This window comes from Ochotona curzoniae, unplaced genomic scaffold (genome assembly GCF_017591425.1).
Source record: "Ochotona curzoniae isolate NIBS_2020 unplaced genomic scaffold, NIBS_Ocur_1.0 contig_430, whole genome shotgun sequence".
NCBI lineage: Eukaryota > Metazoa > Chordata > Mammalia > Lagomorpha > Ochotonidae > Ochotona > Ochotona curzoniae.
In genome coordinates this window covers 12,483,597-12,501,418 of record NW_024466219.1, presented here as the reverse complement: position 1 = coordinate 12,501,418, position 17,822 = coordinate 12,483,597, and the positions used below count along the sequence as shown (strand labels likewise).

At 52.4% G+C, this 17,822-nt stretch overlaps 1 protein-coding gene across 2 annotated transcripts in view; it reads right to left on the bottom strand.

Annotated features, from left to right (window-relative positions):
• The window catches only part of NAV1 (neuron navigator 1), a 213,658-nt gene that overhangs the window by 25,169 nt on the left and 170,667 nt on the right, over window positions 1-17,822 (bottom strand). For both annotated transcript variants that reach the window (XM_040985431.1, XM_040985432.1), the window contains 10 exons: window positions 10,385-10,523; window positions 9,656-9,953; window positions 8,146-8,839; window positions 7,429-7,872; window positions 6,122-6,163; window positions 5,372-5,520; window positions 3,572-3,742; window positions 2,502-2,554; window positions 1,942-1,965; window positions 1,757-1,834 (listed from right to left, as the gene is read on the bottom strand). In XM_040985431.1, coding sequence (XP_040841365.1) covers window positions 1,757-1,834; window positions 1,942-1,965; window positions 2,502-2,554; window positions 3,572-3,742; window positions 5,372-5,520; window positions 6,122-6,163; window positions 7,429-7,872; window positions 8,146-8,839; window positions 9,656-9,953; window positions 10,385-10,523 — 2,092 coding nt within the window. The remainder of the gene's footprint in view (window positions 1-1,756; window positions 1,835-1,941; window positions 1,966-2,501; window positions 2,555-3,571; window positions 3,743-5,371; window positions 5,521-6,121; window positions 6,164-7,428; window positions 7,873-8,145; window positions 8,840-9,655; window positions 9,954-10,384; window positions 10,524-17,822) is intronic.

The window sequence follows — 17,822 nt, the reverse complement described above, 5'->3', positions numbered from 1 at the left end:
GGGGTGAAGTGGAATGGGCACAGTTCCAATTCTTGGCAGATCGGCACCGGGAAATCAGACAAGTGAAGGAACCTGTAGAGGCAACTGTGGTCTTCACCCATGGCCCCTGGGACACACGTGGGGCCTGCCCATGTAAAGGCCTGGATCTCACACAGGGAGGCATCCGGACCTGAGCAGTTTACTTCCACCTGCTGCACAACGTACTGGTGCCCTTCCGCTCCACCTCACACTTCCCTGTTCGCTTTTCTACACCCCCATGTCTTTGCCTGCCTGTAAACTTAAAGGCTGGAAATCTGCTTACCGGCAGAACTCCTACCCACCCTCCCACCCCACTGAGTGCTTATCCTGGCTCAGGACAGGGCTTTCCGCCCCTCCCACAGGTATGTCCTTCTTTTCAGCAGCGGACTTGAGGACTGGTCAGACCCCCAGTCCTTAAGCAGTGGGCATGCAGAAAACAAACGTGTGAGGGGGATTGGTGGCCGATGCCTGTCCTGGTCCATCCAGGCCGTGCTTCCACCTCTTCTGCTTCAGCAGCAAATCCCACAGAACCTGACATGAGTCAGGTGGGATTACAGTATCCCCAAGAGAGCTGGGGGATCTCCCCAGAGTCCTGCTCAGGGCAGGGCTTGGACCCTGGGCGAAAACCCGCCTCTGGGATGTAGGGGTCTCTGTGGTGTGTTTGGGTGCTGAGTGAGTCCTCATTTAGCCAAAGGGAACTTCCTGCTCTAAGGGAAAAAAAAAAATCACCCTTTGCACTCACTTTCTTGGCTCCAGCCCAGCCCTGACAGCACGATGGCTGGCAGATGGCAGCACAAGTAAATCAGACATAATCATGTTCTCTGCCTCCCAGTGCCTCTCCCTCAAGCATCTCCCAGACATGAATTTCCTGCGGTGTGCAGGACGTGACCCAAGTCACCAGCCTCAGAGGTTGGGGCATGACAGCAGGATGCTTCTTGTTGATGCTGTAACTTTTAAAGGTCCCCAGGAATGAGGGAAAAAATGCTCCAACATGCAGGTATGCGTGCACCTGGCTGCATAGTGAGAACTATTGCCGTCCGTCATGTGGACTGGCAACACACAAGACCTGGTGGGGAGCCTTCTAACTGCTTCCAAGGGGGCGGGTCCAGGCCCGACAGCTGGGTTCCCCGGAGAGAGGAAGGGAGAGAACCAGAAGTGACTGCGGAAACTGCAGACATGGCTCCTTTTGTACGCTTGGAAAGCTCCTGCAGATCCGGCTCAGCTGTTGTTTACAGCTTCGGGGACCGTGGGGGGGGGCGGGGGATGGGACGACGGCTCATGTGCTCTGTGGCTGCAGCTTGGTCCCAGGGGCGAAATCACCACCGCCCGCTCAGAGGAGGTGGCTCTGGCTCACCCAGCAGCCAAAGTGAGGCCGGAAAAACAAAAAGCCCCAAGTCACTGGGGACAGATCCTGACTTAGGCCCTTTCTGCCAGCTGTCCAGGGCTGTGGGTATGAGGGAGTTCTGGGTGAGAGAATTGTAATGCCCAATGCAGTGTCTGCATGTGACAAAGATGAGACACTCCCCAGACATGAGCACACCCATTCCTGTCACTAACGTGACTCAAGAGTAGGAGGACAAGGCCCCAGGTCTCCATGGGCGAGTGGGGAAGCTGCCCCATACCGTGGCGGCCCCAGCCCAGGGTGGTCTGTGTTAGAAGCCCTTCCTCTCTGGGGGAATTGTGGTCCGAATCTGGCCAGGACAACCGCGCAGCTCCTGTCCTACTCCATGGCACTCACGTTGGCGGAAAGCTGAGATGTCAAGGTGGCCACTTTTTCCTGGGATGACTCCAGTTCCCTACGGAGCTTCCGGATTTGCTGTGGAGGGAAGAGAAATGGAAACTACTGGTGGTGGGCAAAGCACGGGAAGTGGGCGGAAATGGGGTAAAGCAGCGTTAGTGAGCAGACAAAGCTTCGCGTCCTACCTCGGACTGCATCCTTTCCTCAGCCTGAAGAAGGGAGCGCAGGAGGAGAGAGAGAGAGGAAGGGGAGGCGGTTACTATGAAGGTGAAGTGCCAGGCCCCAGAATCAGGAGAGGAACTCAGCAAGCGTGAGGCAGAGATGGAGGGGACTGCCGGCCTAGAGTCCCACCCCTGCTGCTCAGGGGACTCAGCTTGGGGGTAGGGGTGCTAAAAATATGGGTTCTTCTGGAGTTCACATCCAGACAAGGGGGCTGTGTGACAAATCGCTGACCAGTTGGAAAATGAACTCTGACAGCTACCAGCTTGAGGGGGCCATTTTGTTCCTGCAATCCCCCTCTTGTCTACACAGCACCCCAGGTCAGCTCTGCTCACTATGAGCGCTATGGAGCCTTGGAAACCTTCCCACTTCCCCTTGCCAGTCCCACAGCACTCTGACAAGGGGGTGCCTCACACCCTCAAGGTCGAAGGAGGATACTGCAGGCCCAGCTACCCCACCAGAGTGGGCTCAGGGAGCATGGCATGGAGGGAGCGGAGGGGGTGGGGGGCAAGATCAGCACTCTTACTGAGGAGTACGTGGAGGAGGCGCTGGAGGCCAGGGACAGCACAGAGCCGTGCACTGGAAGAGAGGAAAACACAGAGTTAGTGCATGTTGCTGGGACAAGGGCGTCCTGGGTGGAGCCGCAAGGTAGGAGCTCCGATTTTAATTCTGGAGGCCATCTAGAGCAAACAGAACCGGGGACCCCAAGTGATGCCACTGCAGTCCCAAGCCGGCAGTTGGTGCCAGCGAGCCAGGATCCTGGGCGCAGTCGGCCTCCTGTCTGTCTACAGACTCTGGCAGCCTGGGGTGGCAGGTGTCCTTCGCACAGCCTGCTCCTCGGGTCACAGGGCAGGGAGGTGTGCAGAAACAGTCGTGGCTTGTTTTTCCAAGCCAGAGAACGGAAGGTTCTCATGGAGCTGCTGAGCCCCAGCTGCACTTCGCCTGTGTCTCTTCTTTGCAGCAACCCCGGGGGCACCTGCCTCAGCGCCTACCTCCCTGCTTCCCGGCCAGGTGCACATGGTAAATCCTTGTCTGAATAGGCAGCAATGCACCCTAAAATCACTGCTAAGAAGTCTGCCAGCCCTACAAGGCCTGGGCTTCAGCTTCTGACCGACACCCACGCGCACATCAACACCAACAACCAGACAGCCCTGGGGAGCCACTCCGTGAAACATTCTGAAAGAAGAATCAGATGCCTACTACTGTTTAAGGATTGAAGAGCTGCCAGGGGACCCAGGTATCTTTTCTGTACATCTTAGAGAGACTGCAAGGTGGCAAGACTATGGCTGGAAGGATGGGGTACACAGGCAGGGCTCTCTGAGTACCCCAAGAGTATCATGGTACCCTTGCACGCCTGGTCTCCCTCCCATTGACCCCAATGACAGATGTTCCATCCCAAAGCCCCAAGCCAGGAAATACCACCCGAGATTTCTGGGCCCCCAGACCCTACAAAGGTATGGGAAGAACTGAAATGGCCCAAGTCCATGTTCTGTGAAGAGTGTGTATGTGTGTTTGTGTGTGTGTGTGTGGAAGAGGTGGTAGTGGGGACCCAGCAGGACTGGAATGAGCGTGAACCGCGCTGGCATGAAGTCTCACCATCATCCGTGGGGTCTCGGAAGGATCCTGACCGAATCATCCCTTTGGATCTCTCGGCCAGGGACAGGGTGCTCCCCATTTGGGAGCCGCTGTACAGCTCGAAGGCCGCCTCGTGGGTGGGGATGCTGTTGGAGCGGGTGATTCTTGGCGTGGTGGCCGCAGTGGGACTCACTGGAAGGACAGAGGGAGGGGATGGGAGAGGGGGAGGGAGGGCAGGAGAAGAGGCAGGGGCATCAGCTCTTGGGGCCCTTGGCAGCTGGCACGCACTGGGAGTGTAAGAAGCCAACGGGGTGGGGTTGGGAACAGGAAAGGAGGAGCAGGTGGGGCGGGGGGAGTGTGCAGGCAGCTGATGGCTAAGAGCGGGGTCCCCTGTGGGAGAGCAAACCCTAGCAGAGAAGGACCTGCTGCCTGGGCTGGAGGTCTTCCCGTGACCCTGGCCGCTGAGGCTGGGGGGCTGGCAGCTCTTCTGAAACATTCCCATGGCGGGGATGTGCCATCCCCGATGGAAATGGGATGGTGTGGTTCTCTCATGCACAGCAGTTGGCAGCTTGGGAAGACTGAGAATTCAGACCGAGATTGGGATCCAAAGGATGCAACAGAATCAGCCAGAAAAGGGTGTGGCCCTACAGAATGGTGGCCCTCCATGTGCAGCCTTCCCCTGGCTTGGAGGCCAGACATGGCTGTGGCAGGCAACAGGCTCTGCTGCATCCTGCTTGCCTGTGGGAACCTCCCCACTCCCCTCTACCCTGTCCCTGAAAGGGAAGACAGTCCTGCAGGGCACATGTCCACATGGGGTTCCCTGTTACGTCTCTGGCCTCTGCACAGGTGTATGTCTGTCCCTACCCTGCCCTTGAAGACCTATGTAGAAGAGGGCTTCTTGCCCCCTTCAGTGTGCCTGCCACCCCCTCACTGTCCAGTGCAGGTGTATTCCCACTCGGTTCTCAATGTGGGCGGACAGCACACAGGCCCTGCAGAGGCCAGATGACCCTTTCTCCAGAACTGTCTTCCCTGGCTAACAGTACCTTCCTTCTGCCTGCCTCAGCCTCCCCTCCATCACACACAGGCATGCTTTTGGGTCTCTGTCCTTCAGCAACTGCTCTTAATCAGCGGAGTGAAAAGATGGCTCTGAGAGACACAGGAGATGAGCAAGAGACCTCCAGCAGGCACTGTCCAACCAGGGTCCCTAGGGACCCATCCTGGCGACTGCTCCCCAGAACTATGGCTGTTGTGCTGGGGCCTCCAGCCCAAGCTCCCTTTCTGCCCTGGCTCTGACTTCCGGAGCCTCTTTCTCTTCACTTCCCTTCCCCCTGGGCTTTGGACAGGGTGTAGCTAGGAGAGGCTTTAGTCAGCTCTGGCTCGAGGCTAGAATGGCCCTGGTCCAGACAGAACAAGTCAGGGGTGCTGGAATTTTCTGGGTCTGAAGGCACAGTCTGTGAATCAACAACTAGTCCCCACTTCTCCTGAGCTGAGTCTGTCTGTTGCCCTGGTGGCGCGTGGCACGGCAGCTCACTGCACTGGTTTGGCCCCCAGACCTTTGGCTCATGGGTCTTCCGTGTCATTATTCAGACTCCCTGATGCTACAAGGACCCCAGAACTTGTACCCAGGTTGGGACACCTTTTCTATATGGCATCCTGAGACACTTTGCCTCCAGTCTGATTCCAGGTGGACAAACAGGCACCGTGAAGCAACTCAGAGCAGAGGCATTTCACAATGAGACCCCAAAATCCACTGCCTCACAGAGAGGACCCTCTTCCACCTCCACTCCCCCACCACCACAGCAAAAGCCGGAGAACACTGACCTACGTTGGTGAGCTGGCCCTTGGCACTCAAGGACATGGACAGTGCTGGGGGGGAAGGCAGCTCGGCCTGGTCGTCGGACTCGGGCAGGCCACCGATGGTGTGGGAATGCCGCCGCTCTTTGGGATCTTCCTGGGACTGCAGCTGGTACCTGCAGACGGCAGCAGGACTCAGCCAGGGACAGCTACACAGGGACAGTCTGAGAGCAGGACGAGGGGGAAGGATGGCATCAGGGTGGCGCCCTAGCAGCCTCGTACAGAGCCCCAGAGGGCGCCGGCAGACGGGCAAGTATCCCAGGAAGGGCTCACTTCACAGCCTCTTGCTTCTGGCTGTGCACTTTGGCTGCAGGAGTCCCCATGCCCCGGGAATCACCCTTTGCAGGAGAAGGCTACACAAGGCCTGTGAGTGACCCCAGGAGTACACTGCACTGACCCCAGGGGCACACTGCACTATCTCAAGCAAAAGCTCAGTCAGGCTGGGGAGAACAGGTTGGTGCAGCTCCATGGGGGATCCCTAACTGTCAGCTTACTTCTCCCCCAAGACAACATGCAAGAAGTCCTGCTGTGAGGGCTGCTCCTGTGACACTGGGGCCAACTGGCTGCGAAGTGCCATATAGACATGACCAAAGAGGACCCTGAGACTCATAGGCCCACTGGCTGCATGACCAGGGCCAGAGCCATGCCATACCACCAGCTTTCATACGGACAAGATGCCCCAGGGACAGGAAAGAAAAAAGCATATCTAAGAGTTACCTGAACCCTTTCTTGGGAAGAGTGTTCCGATCCCGCTGGTTACTGTAGAGACAAAGAAAGAGAGGAAGTATGTGGGTCTATCTTGCAAACTATAGCTTGAGAGCTGGCATTGTGAAGCAGAGGGGTTAAGCTGCTGACTGTTACACTAGCAATATCATATAGGTGTTGGTTTGAATCTCAGCTGTTCCAATTCTTTGCTAGTATGCCTGGAAAATCAGTAAAAGGTGGTCCAAGTAACTGGACCCCTGTCACCCATGTGGGAGACTCAGATGGAGTTCCAGGCTCCTGGGTGCAGCCATGTGGGGAGTGAATCAGTGAAGACCTCTTTCTCGCCTTCCTATAATTTTGCTTTTCAAATAAATATAGTTAAACAAACAAACAAACAAATAAATAACAAAGGGACTCAGTTTGGAACTATAGGTCTCAGGGATCTAGACTCCAGACATAAAACATAAAACACAAATCCCTTCATCTCTATAAACAAAATGGCCTTTACTGGGCTTACACCTGGGACCTTTATCAGGAATACTGAATGCATTTTCTTTTTCTTTCTTTCTTTTTTTTTTTTTTAAGATTTACTTATTTTTATTGGAAAGTCAGATATACAGGAGGAGGAGAGACAGAGAGGAAGTTCTTCCATTTAATGATTCACTCCCCAAGTGACCGCAACAGACGGAACTGAGCCAATCCTAAGCCGGGAGCCTCTTCCGGGTCTCCCACGTGGGCGCAGGGTGCCAAGGCTTTGGGCCGTCCTCGACTGCTTTCCCAGGCCACAAACAGGGAGCTGGATGGGAAGTAGAGCTTCCGGGATTAGAACCAGCACCCATATGAGATCCTGGTGCATTCAAGACGAGGACTTTAGCTGCTAGGCCACCGGGCCGGGCCCACTGAATGCATTTTCTCTCACTGATTCCACATGGGAGATGAAGACTGGGTCATGACAACAGAAATCAATCTGGACTCAGAAGCGGATGCTTTGGAAGACAGGTTCAACCAGGCATGAGTTCCTGAACACGTCATTCAAGAATGATAATTAAACAAAGCCTACAAGGTCCTATGGAGCTGTAAAGGCAGCGAAATAACTTAACAAATGAGATAATATTTGAAAATCACCAAGCAGCAATGGTGTATACAAAATAGTACTGCTAGGGACTATATGAGTTTATGGCATAGAAGCAGGCTCGGGCTCAGCTCTGGCCTGGGCCACCCACCTGTCCAGCTGCCCGGCCACCCACCTGTCCAGCTGCCCGGCCACCCACCTGTCCAGCTGCCCGGCCACCCACCTGTCCAGCTGCCCGGCCACCCACCTGTCCAGCTGCCCGGCCCTGGGACTTCCGCTCCAGCTCAGTTCTTCAGCCTCTTCCTCTGCAGGAGCAGCAGCTGGAGCAGGGGGTGTGGGGACGGGTGAGCTGCTAGGGAAGGCACTGGGCAGGCTCATTGGCATCTGGAGGGACTCCATGCTCCTGTGCAGGCCTGAGAGTTTGGAGTACATACGGCTTTCCTTCGGGACACTGAACCCACTCATTAGCTCCAGGCCCTGGGAGAAGCTGGCAGAGTTAATATTAAGGATGGGGGCTGGACTGGGGGTGAAGCAGGAAGAGAGAGCACCGCCTGAGGTGGAGCTTGTGGTGTGGAGATCTGAGACTTTGGGTGCGTGGTTGTCGCTGGACGGGGTGAGGTCCAGGCTGTTGGAGTTGACCTTGTCCAGGTTGGCGAGTGAGGGTGGCTTGACAAAGCTCTTGGCTGTGGTCCTGGGAGAGATGAAGAGAAAATACTGAGGATAACAGAATCAGAACAAGAGAACATGGGACCACTGGGACCCACCAGCCCCAATACTTTGGCTTCTGGCTATTTGCCAGGCTCAGAGGCTTATATAATGTGGCTGTGAAAATCTGATACTTGACTTGGGGCACCCGCAGTGTGAAGCAGGGGACACACCGTGCCTGGTTTAGGTGAGGAGTTGTAGGTGGACACCCATGAGAACAAACAGATGTGGTAGAGACTGCTCGAGCGTGGCACCTCACCTGAGAGGGGTTGGGGGCAGCTCGGCCAGCTTGGTGGCCGGTGGGTGGCTTGCTTGGTTCTTGGGAGTACTTTCCGGGGAGCCAATGCTCTTCAAGGAGATGTTATCTGCGTCCAAGGCCACTGCTTTGGCCTTGGCCTTCTCCTTCTCCCTATCTGTCTGGTTGACCGGTGCCGGAGTGGCCCGTCCACCGGCTACCTTGGAAGGCTCCTTCAGTCTGGAGGGTGTGAGCCCTCCCTGCTTGGTGCTCAGGAGACTGGGGTCAATGCTGCTGCTGACAGGGCGTGGGCCACCCCTCCCACCGGTTACACTCATGGAGCTAGACTTGGCTGGCCGGGGCAGGCTCCGATACTGGATGTTGGAGCGGGCTCCAGGAGCGAGGAAGCCAGGCTCTGTACTGTTGGACACATCCAGGCTAGTCTTGCGCCCATTAACAGGCTTCACGGGAATGCCCGAGGACTTCTGGATCTTGCTGAGAGTGGCTGAGCCACCAGTCTGCATGACGGTGGCGGTGCCGGTGGCAGGGGGTGGCTTCTTATAGCCAAAGGAGCCTGAAGTGGAGGGCCGTGCGATGCCCGATGGTGGCTTCTTGGCCTCACTCAGGCGGTCCCGGCCAGCATCCGAGGAGGAACGCTGCAGCCCGGTGTTTTTCACGGCGAGTTTGCCCTTGTCTGTGGCCTTGCCTTCAGGCTTGCCTAAAAGAGGTCAGGAGACATAAAAGAAGTAGCTGAAATGGATCAGAACTAGAACTTTACATGTTCTTTTTGCTTTCCTTTGTGAGAGAAGGGAAGCCTTCATAGTACCCTACAGGCTCCAATGTGGGTAGGCCGGTGCTAGATTAGCTTGTGGAACTATGTTAGTAGGCCGACTCGGTAGGCAGGGTTGGTAAGGTAGGATTTTGTTGTTTCTGTTGAAGGGGAAGGGAGTGCACCCAACAACTGGTCAAACAGGAGGAAAATAAGGACAGGATAGCACCATCCCCAAGTTGTGCAGGACTGGCTGAAAAAGTTGATGAAGTCCAACTATGGCCCATGATTTTTTCTTTGTAGGCACCAGACTGGGCAGCTACTCACGATCTTTGTGGGGTGTCACGCAGGTGGTCCCTCACAACTAAGACCATCCACTGATGTTTAAGGTAACTGTCCTGAGGTCATAACTTGCTCAGGACTTCCCTGCAGGTTATCAACAGCAACTTGCCTTGGGTTAGAAAGCAATGGGCAGTATGGGAAGGGAGGCCAGTCTGGATCCTGAACGCCACATCTCACTCCACCAACTCTCGAGCTCTGTGACTGTGGCCCAGTCACTTATCCTCTTGCCAGGACCAGTTCCCAAGTTTGACAGGTGTAGGCAGTACTACCCACCTCTCATAACTGATAGGACTGCCCTGAAAACCAGATAGGGTGATGTGCCTCTAGCTGTCATGCAAAAGTCTGCTGTCACCCTCCAGGATCATGGCCCTCAGGAAGAGAAACAAGCAGAGAAACTTGTGCCATCCATCTTTCCTGGCTTACCTGCGACTTTGAGGGCACTCTGGGCCGTATGGGTGATGGGGGAGGTGACAGCCACAGGGGGAGTCTTGCCCTTTTTCAGGGAGCCAGGGTGGCCCAGGCTGACGGGCTTCTTCAGCTCCCCGCCCTTGGAGGAATCGTCACAGCTCTCGGGCCGATCTCTCCGCCACTTGGAAGTCCCAGGTTCCATCTTCAGGCTGCCACTGTCGTACTCAAGCTTTTTGGGGGCCTTCTCCTCTGACTCACTAAACCAGCTCAACCCGCTTTCAGCCAGTGAGCGCTTCTCAGAATCTGTGCGCAGCTGCAGAGCAGAAGGGAAGGGAAAGGTGGATGGAGATGCTCATGTGGTGAGAGACAGGCAAGGGGATCTATTTTGGTTAGCAGGTGACTAAGCCAGGGTTTCTACCCCTACTCCTAGGGCTCCCAGAGAGAGGCAGGATATTTGGACTGCTCTGTCTTCTCCCATTGGAATGACTCTCATATGTAGCACCCCAGATTAGTGTGGGCACCATACAGACATTATGACCACATCTAATGTGTTGGCTGATTAGCACTATTTTTTTTTTTTTCTTGACTGGTTTTTAAAGAATCTGGCCAATTGTCTGCAGACTTGATCCCATGGAATACAGGTGCCTGCGCCAGCTTCCCCTCCTACCAGCACAGGCACTGCCCCGTTTGCCCAGGGGCCCATTTGAGAAGGTGGCCTGGATTTCTGCAGACCCCCATATGTACCACTACTGTGGAGTTCCTGCGAGAAGCAGTGGGAGTGGTCGGGAGGGAGTTGAGCGAGGAGCTGGCGTTGAACTCTTCTGAGCTGAGGTTGTCCGAGGCATCGCTGAGTCCACTGCTGATGGAGCTGCTCTCATCCCAGCTGCAGGATGGGGAAGATCAAGGTCAGCCGTTACAACAGAAGCCATGGTGGGAAACACATGTCTCATTTTGGTGGAAGAATGGCTCCGGACCACTGTTCCCAGGGTCAGTACTGGGCTTACCCATTAACTCAGGGTGTGGCTGAAGTTTCCCTGCAATTGGGTGACTTTTTTTTAATAAAGAAAAGAGACTCTCCTCCTAACTGGTATCTCCCCTACAGAAAATTCTGTGACAAAGACTAGGTCATTTATGGATTAATCCAATTACACCACATCCCTCCATTTCTCACCACTACTGTAGTACCTCTGCTCATTTTCAGACATGTTCTCCAGGTACTGTTTTTCCTGCTTTCTAAAAATGGCCATGCCTGGTAACAAGGGGCCAGAAAGAGACTTTTCTGGAATGCTTTCAACCTGATCTGTCTGTCACTTTTCATGGTACCCTGCCTGGCCAGTCTGTCCTATCCCTGATAAGATCCTGCGGCCAAGCAGAGGTGCTGGACTCATGCCACATGGTCACATTTCTCCCACTGCTCCAACTTGCAGAGTCTTGGCATCCAGTGAGAGGCTGCCTCAGCGAACCCTGGCCCATGGACCAAGTGAACTGACTACAGTGGCTGGTGCTGTGGCCATTCCCGGTCAACTTTAAGCAAGATCATTCGTAACATTTAAACCAAATTCTCTGCACTACCACACACACCAGTTTTCTTTTGTTCTCCCCTTACTGTTCCCACGATTCTTGTTCATCACATTTCTCACTTCCTAAGCTTGGTGTCTCTGCCTCCTACAATGTTTCTTCAGTGGCCCTGTTTTCCAAGTTTTTCACAATTGTTCTGGGCAGGTTTCACTGAAGTTTAAGAGCCTAGAAGTGAGTGCTGCAGTTCAGGGAGACACATGAGGTCAGGGTCTTCTCTCCGTCCCAGTGTCTGCATTCACAGAGAGCTTGTCTGGCAGCTTCACATGTGTGCCAGGACTATAGAGGCTGGAGGTGTTTGGGGGTAATTAGCTAATATCTGGACTTTTTATTTTTTCCTTTTTTGTTTGTTTCATATCATGGAACAAAAGTCAGATCTACAAGTCAGTTAAGTGCTTGGACCAGAGTTCAGCTGGCCTCCCTCTAATTCATGTGCCAGGAATAGGGAAGTGGGTGGCTTGGACATTTGGCTGGGTTGCTCTGTGGTGATTTATCCAAAGACACTGAAAAACGGCAAAGAAAGTCCAAGGTTGAAAGCATACTACAGAGTTGTTTTAAATTGCATTACTATGAAATACAGTCATTATCAAGTGACAGTAAACCTTCTCTTGCTCTGACATATATCACTGCTCCCATTTTGCCCTTGATGGAGATATCCTACCACCCATTCGGAAGAGCCAGAATACCAAGGACACATATTTAATGCTGGTTTTATGATCCAATCAGCCCTTCCAGGGAAAGATCAGATCTCTGGCAAGCAAACAAACAACTATTCACAACATGTTTCTCTGAGGTCAAAGACAGAGGAAGCCTACAGTGCCAAATCTTTCATCTGAGATTAATGATTGGGAAACAGGGTCTTGGAAATGGTGGGGAAAACGCTTATGGATAGGCCCTTGCTAAAGAAAGACTACCACAGCCCAGGAGTCCAGAGGAACCCTCCCTGGTCCTATGCAGGGAAAGTCCAACACTGAAACGGGTGAGAAAGGTTTGTGTTCCAGGAGAAAGTTAGGTCCTCCCTCTCCTATAGACAGAAAGCAGGAGCCTAATACTGTCAGGAAAGGTTGCGTAGAGGACATAGATTCCCCAGCAAAACTCCTCGGCAGGTTCTGAGCCAAAGCGGAAGTCTGGCATCCTTACCGAAGGGTCAAGCATCTAGCTAGGAAGGGGCCTGGTTCCTGGTCCCCACCCTTTCTATTTAAAAAAAAAAAATTAGAGAAGTAATACATGCTAGGGCAAAGATTCAAGCATCACATAACTGTAAGGAGAAATATCCCTTCGCCATTCTCTGCTTTCAGTTCCAAGGTGACTGCTATCAGCAGTTTCCCACACTTCCTGCTTAGCATCCCCGTATTTCTCTGTCTCCTGGCTGTCTGCTCTCTGGATCTGCTCAGCAGCTGATACGGCAGCACTGGGGAGCATGCCTCATCAACCAGGGAACTCTCTCGACTCCTTGGCTTCGGTGAAGTACAAGTGCATTCCTGGAGAAGGACATTTTGGAAGCCAACTTTGTAAAATCCACATTATCACGAAGCGTCTATTCCACCTTGAGATATTCTGGCTAGGTATGGAATTCTAAGCAGAAAATATTCTCTAGGGATGTGAAGGTCCTGTTCCACTGCTGAGCCATTCTGTTTTCTTTGTCCTTAGTATGCAGTCTGTTAATGTCTTCCCTGGGATTTGTAGCATCTTCGAGTTCTGAAATATCATTCGTGACGTACCTTGCTATTTCTCAAGCTGGGTAGGTCATTTCGACTTTGACTTTAGAAGCTTCTCATTCTCAGTTCTGGCAAGTTGCTTGAAATTGCTTTAAATGTTTTTTCATCTCTTTATTTTTAGTTCCTTCTTCTAGAATGTCTCATATAGAGCAGAGGTTTTTACGCCAATGCCCTGATTTTCATACTTTCATCTCTCATTTTCCAGAACTATTTTTAAAAATTACTCGAAAAGCAGAGTTGCAGGCAGAAGTAAGGAGGCAGAGAGGGAGAGAGAGTCTCCATCTGCTAGTTCACTCCCCAAATGGCCATAATGGCAGGGAACTGGGAGAAGCTAGGTGGAAGCTAGGGGCCCTAAGCACTTGAGCCATCCTCTGCTGCTTCCCCAGGCACATTATAGGGAGCTGGGTCACAAGTGGAGACTCATTAGGAATGCCAGCTTCATAGGCAGTAGCTTAACCTGTGGTGCCAACATCAGACCCTAGTATCACCTTTTATAAAGCCCTATTTTGGGGGCAGTGGCCTAGATTTTATCTCCCATTTATTGGGTTATTCATGTCTGGTATCATATTTTTAGTTTCCAAGCAGTCCTTCCTCTGAGGGTACCACCTCTACCTGAGAGACATATGGTCACTGAGGTGGAGGGGCAAGTTTATGATTTCTGCAGAGCTTCTGGCTCCAAGTCGCTTTGTTCTGTTTGCACGGCTGAGCTTTTCCTGTTGGAGGCTTTCATGGACAGACGATGACGCTCAGCCATTTGTGAAGTGGCGGGGCACACGCGTTAGTCGTCTTCAGTGCAGAGGGATGTGTGTGGACCGATTTACTGAAGCCTTTCTCTTCTGGACTGGTGGATTTCCTGGAGATGAATCTCTCAAACTTGCACTTGCAGCGTCTTGTAAGCTGGCTGCTTTGAGAACAGAGTTGCAGGAGAGACCTGCAAGGCTTCACGTGGGCCTTCTGAGTCTGGTTCAATGATCCCACACGGGCCAGGGGTCTATGAAGACCACCTGCTTTACACTTGGCAAAGAGTAGGTTTCCAGGCTTCTGCTAATGAGGGGAAAGGGAAGCTGCCTTTCTGGGAGGTGTCAGAGGACAGAGTGTTCCACCCACTGGTTTACTTCCTAAATAGCTGCCAACAGGGAGAGCTAAACCAATCTAAAGCCGGGAGATTCTTTTAGGCTGCTTTCCCAGGCCATAAGCAGGGAGCTGGGTAAGAAGCAGGGCAGCCAAAATATGAACCAGAGCCCATATAGGATGCTTACTTTGTAAGTAGAAGACTAGCCCGTTAAGCCACTGTGGCCCCTCTCATACCCAATCCTCCTGACTGTGGCTTTATCGCACCCCTGCCACTGAGGGTGCTCTGTGCCATCCACTGCCAAGCTTTCTTTTTTTTTTTTTTTAAGATTTATTTTTATTATTTTTTTCATTGGAAAGGCGGATATACAGAGAGGAGAGACAGAGAGGAAGATCTTCCGTCCGATGATTCACTCCCCAAGTGAGCGCAACGGGCCGATACTATGCCAGTCCGAAGCCAGGAGCCTCCTCCAGGTCTCCCACGCGGGTGCAGGTTCCCAAAGCTTTGGGCCGTCCTCGACTGCTTTCCCAGGCCACAGGCAGGGAGCTGGAAGGGAAGCGGGGCTGCCGGGATTAGAACCGGCGCCCATATGGGATCCCGGGCGTGCGAGGCGAGGACCTTTAACCACTTGCGCCACCGCGCCGGGCCCCCACTGCCAAGCTTTCTAAGGTGCAAAGAGAGCTGCTGCCCAGTTCACCCTGGCTTCAAAGTCGGCACTAAGTCTGATAGATGAGCTCACACTTGCCGTTGTGATTGCCAGGACCTCGTGGCTAGCATCTTCTCTCTCTCCTATTTTTTCCCCCTGTGGTTTCATGACTTCAGGGGAAAAAAAAAAACCCCACCAAAACCCTTCATTGTCATTTTACTGCTATGGCAGTTGTGGAATATACTAAACTCACTTTATCAGCAGCAGAATTCCCCTCAATGACGCTTAACAAGGCCTGTTATTTTGGGCAGGGCATCCTGGTGGGTAGCACGGAGTAGGGAAGGGGGGATGTTAACTTGGAGCTTCATTGTTTGATCAAGCAAAGGCTGAAGGAAGTCCTTGAAGGGTCTGTGGAGAAGCCAAAGCCTGGGAGAGATGAGAGGCCGGATGGATGCTGTCTAGCCGGGATGGACACTGTTTTGCCCAGACGGATGCTGTCTTGCCCAGATGAAGGCTGTCTAGCCTGGATGGAGGCTGTTGAGCCCGGATGGATGCGGTGTAGCCCGAAACTCACAATGCTTAGGGCATAAGAACATAAAGCCAAGAAGAATTGATGAAATTCATCCATGGCCATATTAGGGCACTCCACACACAGCAGCTGCCGAGGCAGTCAGGAGAGCAAAAAGGGAGCTGAAACTGGCCCGGCAAGCCTCAGCTAAAGAAGGCCAGTGGGCTCAGCATGGCCGAGTTTGTCGCATGAGAATTCCCTGCTGTCCTATCCTGTGGTTGGCCATCTCCCTCCCATGTCTCTTTAAATTTGTCTCTTGCATAGATTTCAGATGGAAACAAGAGAATTGGGCAACAGGAAGGCAGGCCTTAATTTACCAGGACATGAAAATAGGATAGAATTCACAAGCCTTTGTATTTCTTTACAATCCATCTGTGTATAAACTCCAACCACAACTTCCAGTAGGCAGCCATGAGTAGGAGAATGATGGAGTTTTCCTACTGGGAAAGTTCTAAGAATGAGGTCACTCCCGTCTACCCTCAGAACAGGAGAGGGCACGAGGCTGAGCAGGAACATAAGACATGACATCCCAGAGGAACAGGAAGAAAGAAATGAAGCTCTGGAGTGCCAGAGTGGGCTCCAAGGAAATTTAAAGACTTTCCCACATAGGACAGTTGTTTCCCCATTCACTGTTCTCCTGCCAGTCCACTCCCTCAAACTGACACCACCTGCTCCTTATTTCCATCATAGTACCACCACTTTCCCCTGAAGTACTACCAAAACCTTGGTCTTTGTGCCTCTCCTCGAGAACTGTGGCTGTCTGTATCATCATTTGTCTTTCAAATCTGTCTTTGTTACACCTGCCCTGCCTTTGCTCTGTTCAGAGCCTACTATTCCCCAGAACTACCAGGAATGCTTCTTCCCGGTCCCACTCTCCTCCTCCCTCCTTCCCAACATCCTGAACAGATCAGAACCCATGGAGCCCAAAGCGCAGTACTCGGCAACACTGTCATACAATCAGAACTCTACTGCCCATCTGCCAGATGCCACCCTTAACGTGGTAGAGAAATTAAGAGCACAGACCACCTGGCTGTAAGTCCTGCTCACTCAGCATGCAGTTGAATTCAATCTCAATGGGCAACTGAACTCTGAGCATGTACAAGGCATGGTGTGACAAGCCATGGGCACTTAAAAGCAAGTGGCTGCCCAGGATGAGAACTTAAACCAAGGGTACAAAAAGCTGTACAAATGCAGTAAATATAGTGACACAGGTATAGACAACACACATAAGGGAATAAAAAGGAGGGGTAAAAATCCCCAAGCCTGATTCTGTTGTGTCAGAATACTGGTAAACATAATGCTGATCCTTCTTCCGCTGCCCCGCCCCCACCCGCTCTCTCGCCTAACCTCCTTGAAAACTCAGGTCTGCCTGAGGAGCTAGCCCCAACACATCACACACACAGTGTGTGGTGGTCTGTGTGTACAGCCGAGACTCCTGGAGCCCTGGCGATCACAGGGACATCAGACAGGTGCAACCAGACCTATATAATCTACATGAGCATTTTACTTCCCCAGACCAAACACTGCCCAGTCTTCTGTGAGGCCTTCCACTACCCTCCTCCTTGCCAGACAACCTCTCACTTTCAGGCTGATTTTGCCCTGAAATAGGTTCACACAGCCCATCCACTGGACTGCATCTCCCTGAGTGCTTGAATTGGGACTCATCTACCTTTGCAAGCCCCTTGACACTTTGTATGTAGTGGAAACTTGTGGGTTTGAATTCCTGGCTTATATAAAAGTAAGACTCCATAGTCTCAGGGGCTACAATTTCATTTTTCTTAAAAGCCTTTAGTTACAAGGAGAATGACAGAGATAGGAGAGAAACAGAGAGAGCTCCAGGCCATAGCCAGGAGCCAGAATCTCTATCCAGTTCTCCCAAGTGTCTGTCAAGGGTCCAGGACCAGAAATGGAGCAATGGGACTGCAAACCAGCACTTCAATATGGGATATCGGCCCTGCAGGTGATAGCTTAACCCACTGTGCCCCAGGGGCTATGATTTTAGAAATACTGTTTCTACATTCTCCCAAAATGACTAGCGATTTGTTTCCAAACACTGCTTGTTTTGCATGTACAGGGTGGGAGCTGGGGTAGGGGTGTGTGTGTGGCAGGGGTGGGGAGAGAATTCCTAAGCATTCTCTTTTTAGAGCTTTCAGTTCTCTGCTGAAAATTCCCCATGTGCTCAAGGACATAATTCTCCTTTTCCACTAAATCTTTAACCACATTTATGAGAAGTATTTTACAATCTTTGCTCCTAATTCTAATATGCAGGTCTCTGTAGGTCAGCTTCTATTGACTATTTTTCTCACTTATTCGCCTTCCTTTTAACTTTTTAGTGTATGTCAGATGCTGTGTAAAGGAACTGCAATGCCAGTAACCAGCAACGGATGTAATCCTCCCTCTGTCAGGCTATTAGGGTGGAGAGCTGAGTCAGTCTTGTTGTAGCAGAACCAGGGCTGGGCCTGTCATCACCCTGCTTGAAGTCAGTTCATCATTGGTTTCAAATGTTTTGAGGACAGGATTGTCAAGCTTGGGCTCTGAGCAGCAGGACCTGAGCAGGGACATCTGAGACCTCTGACTGCCACACAGTCCAGATGCCACAAAGT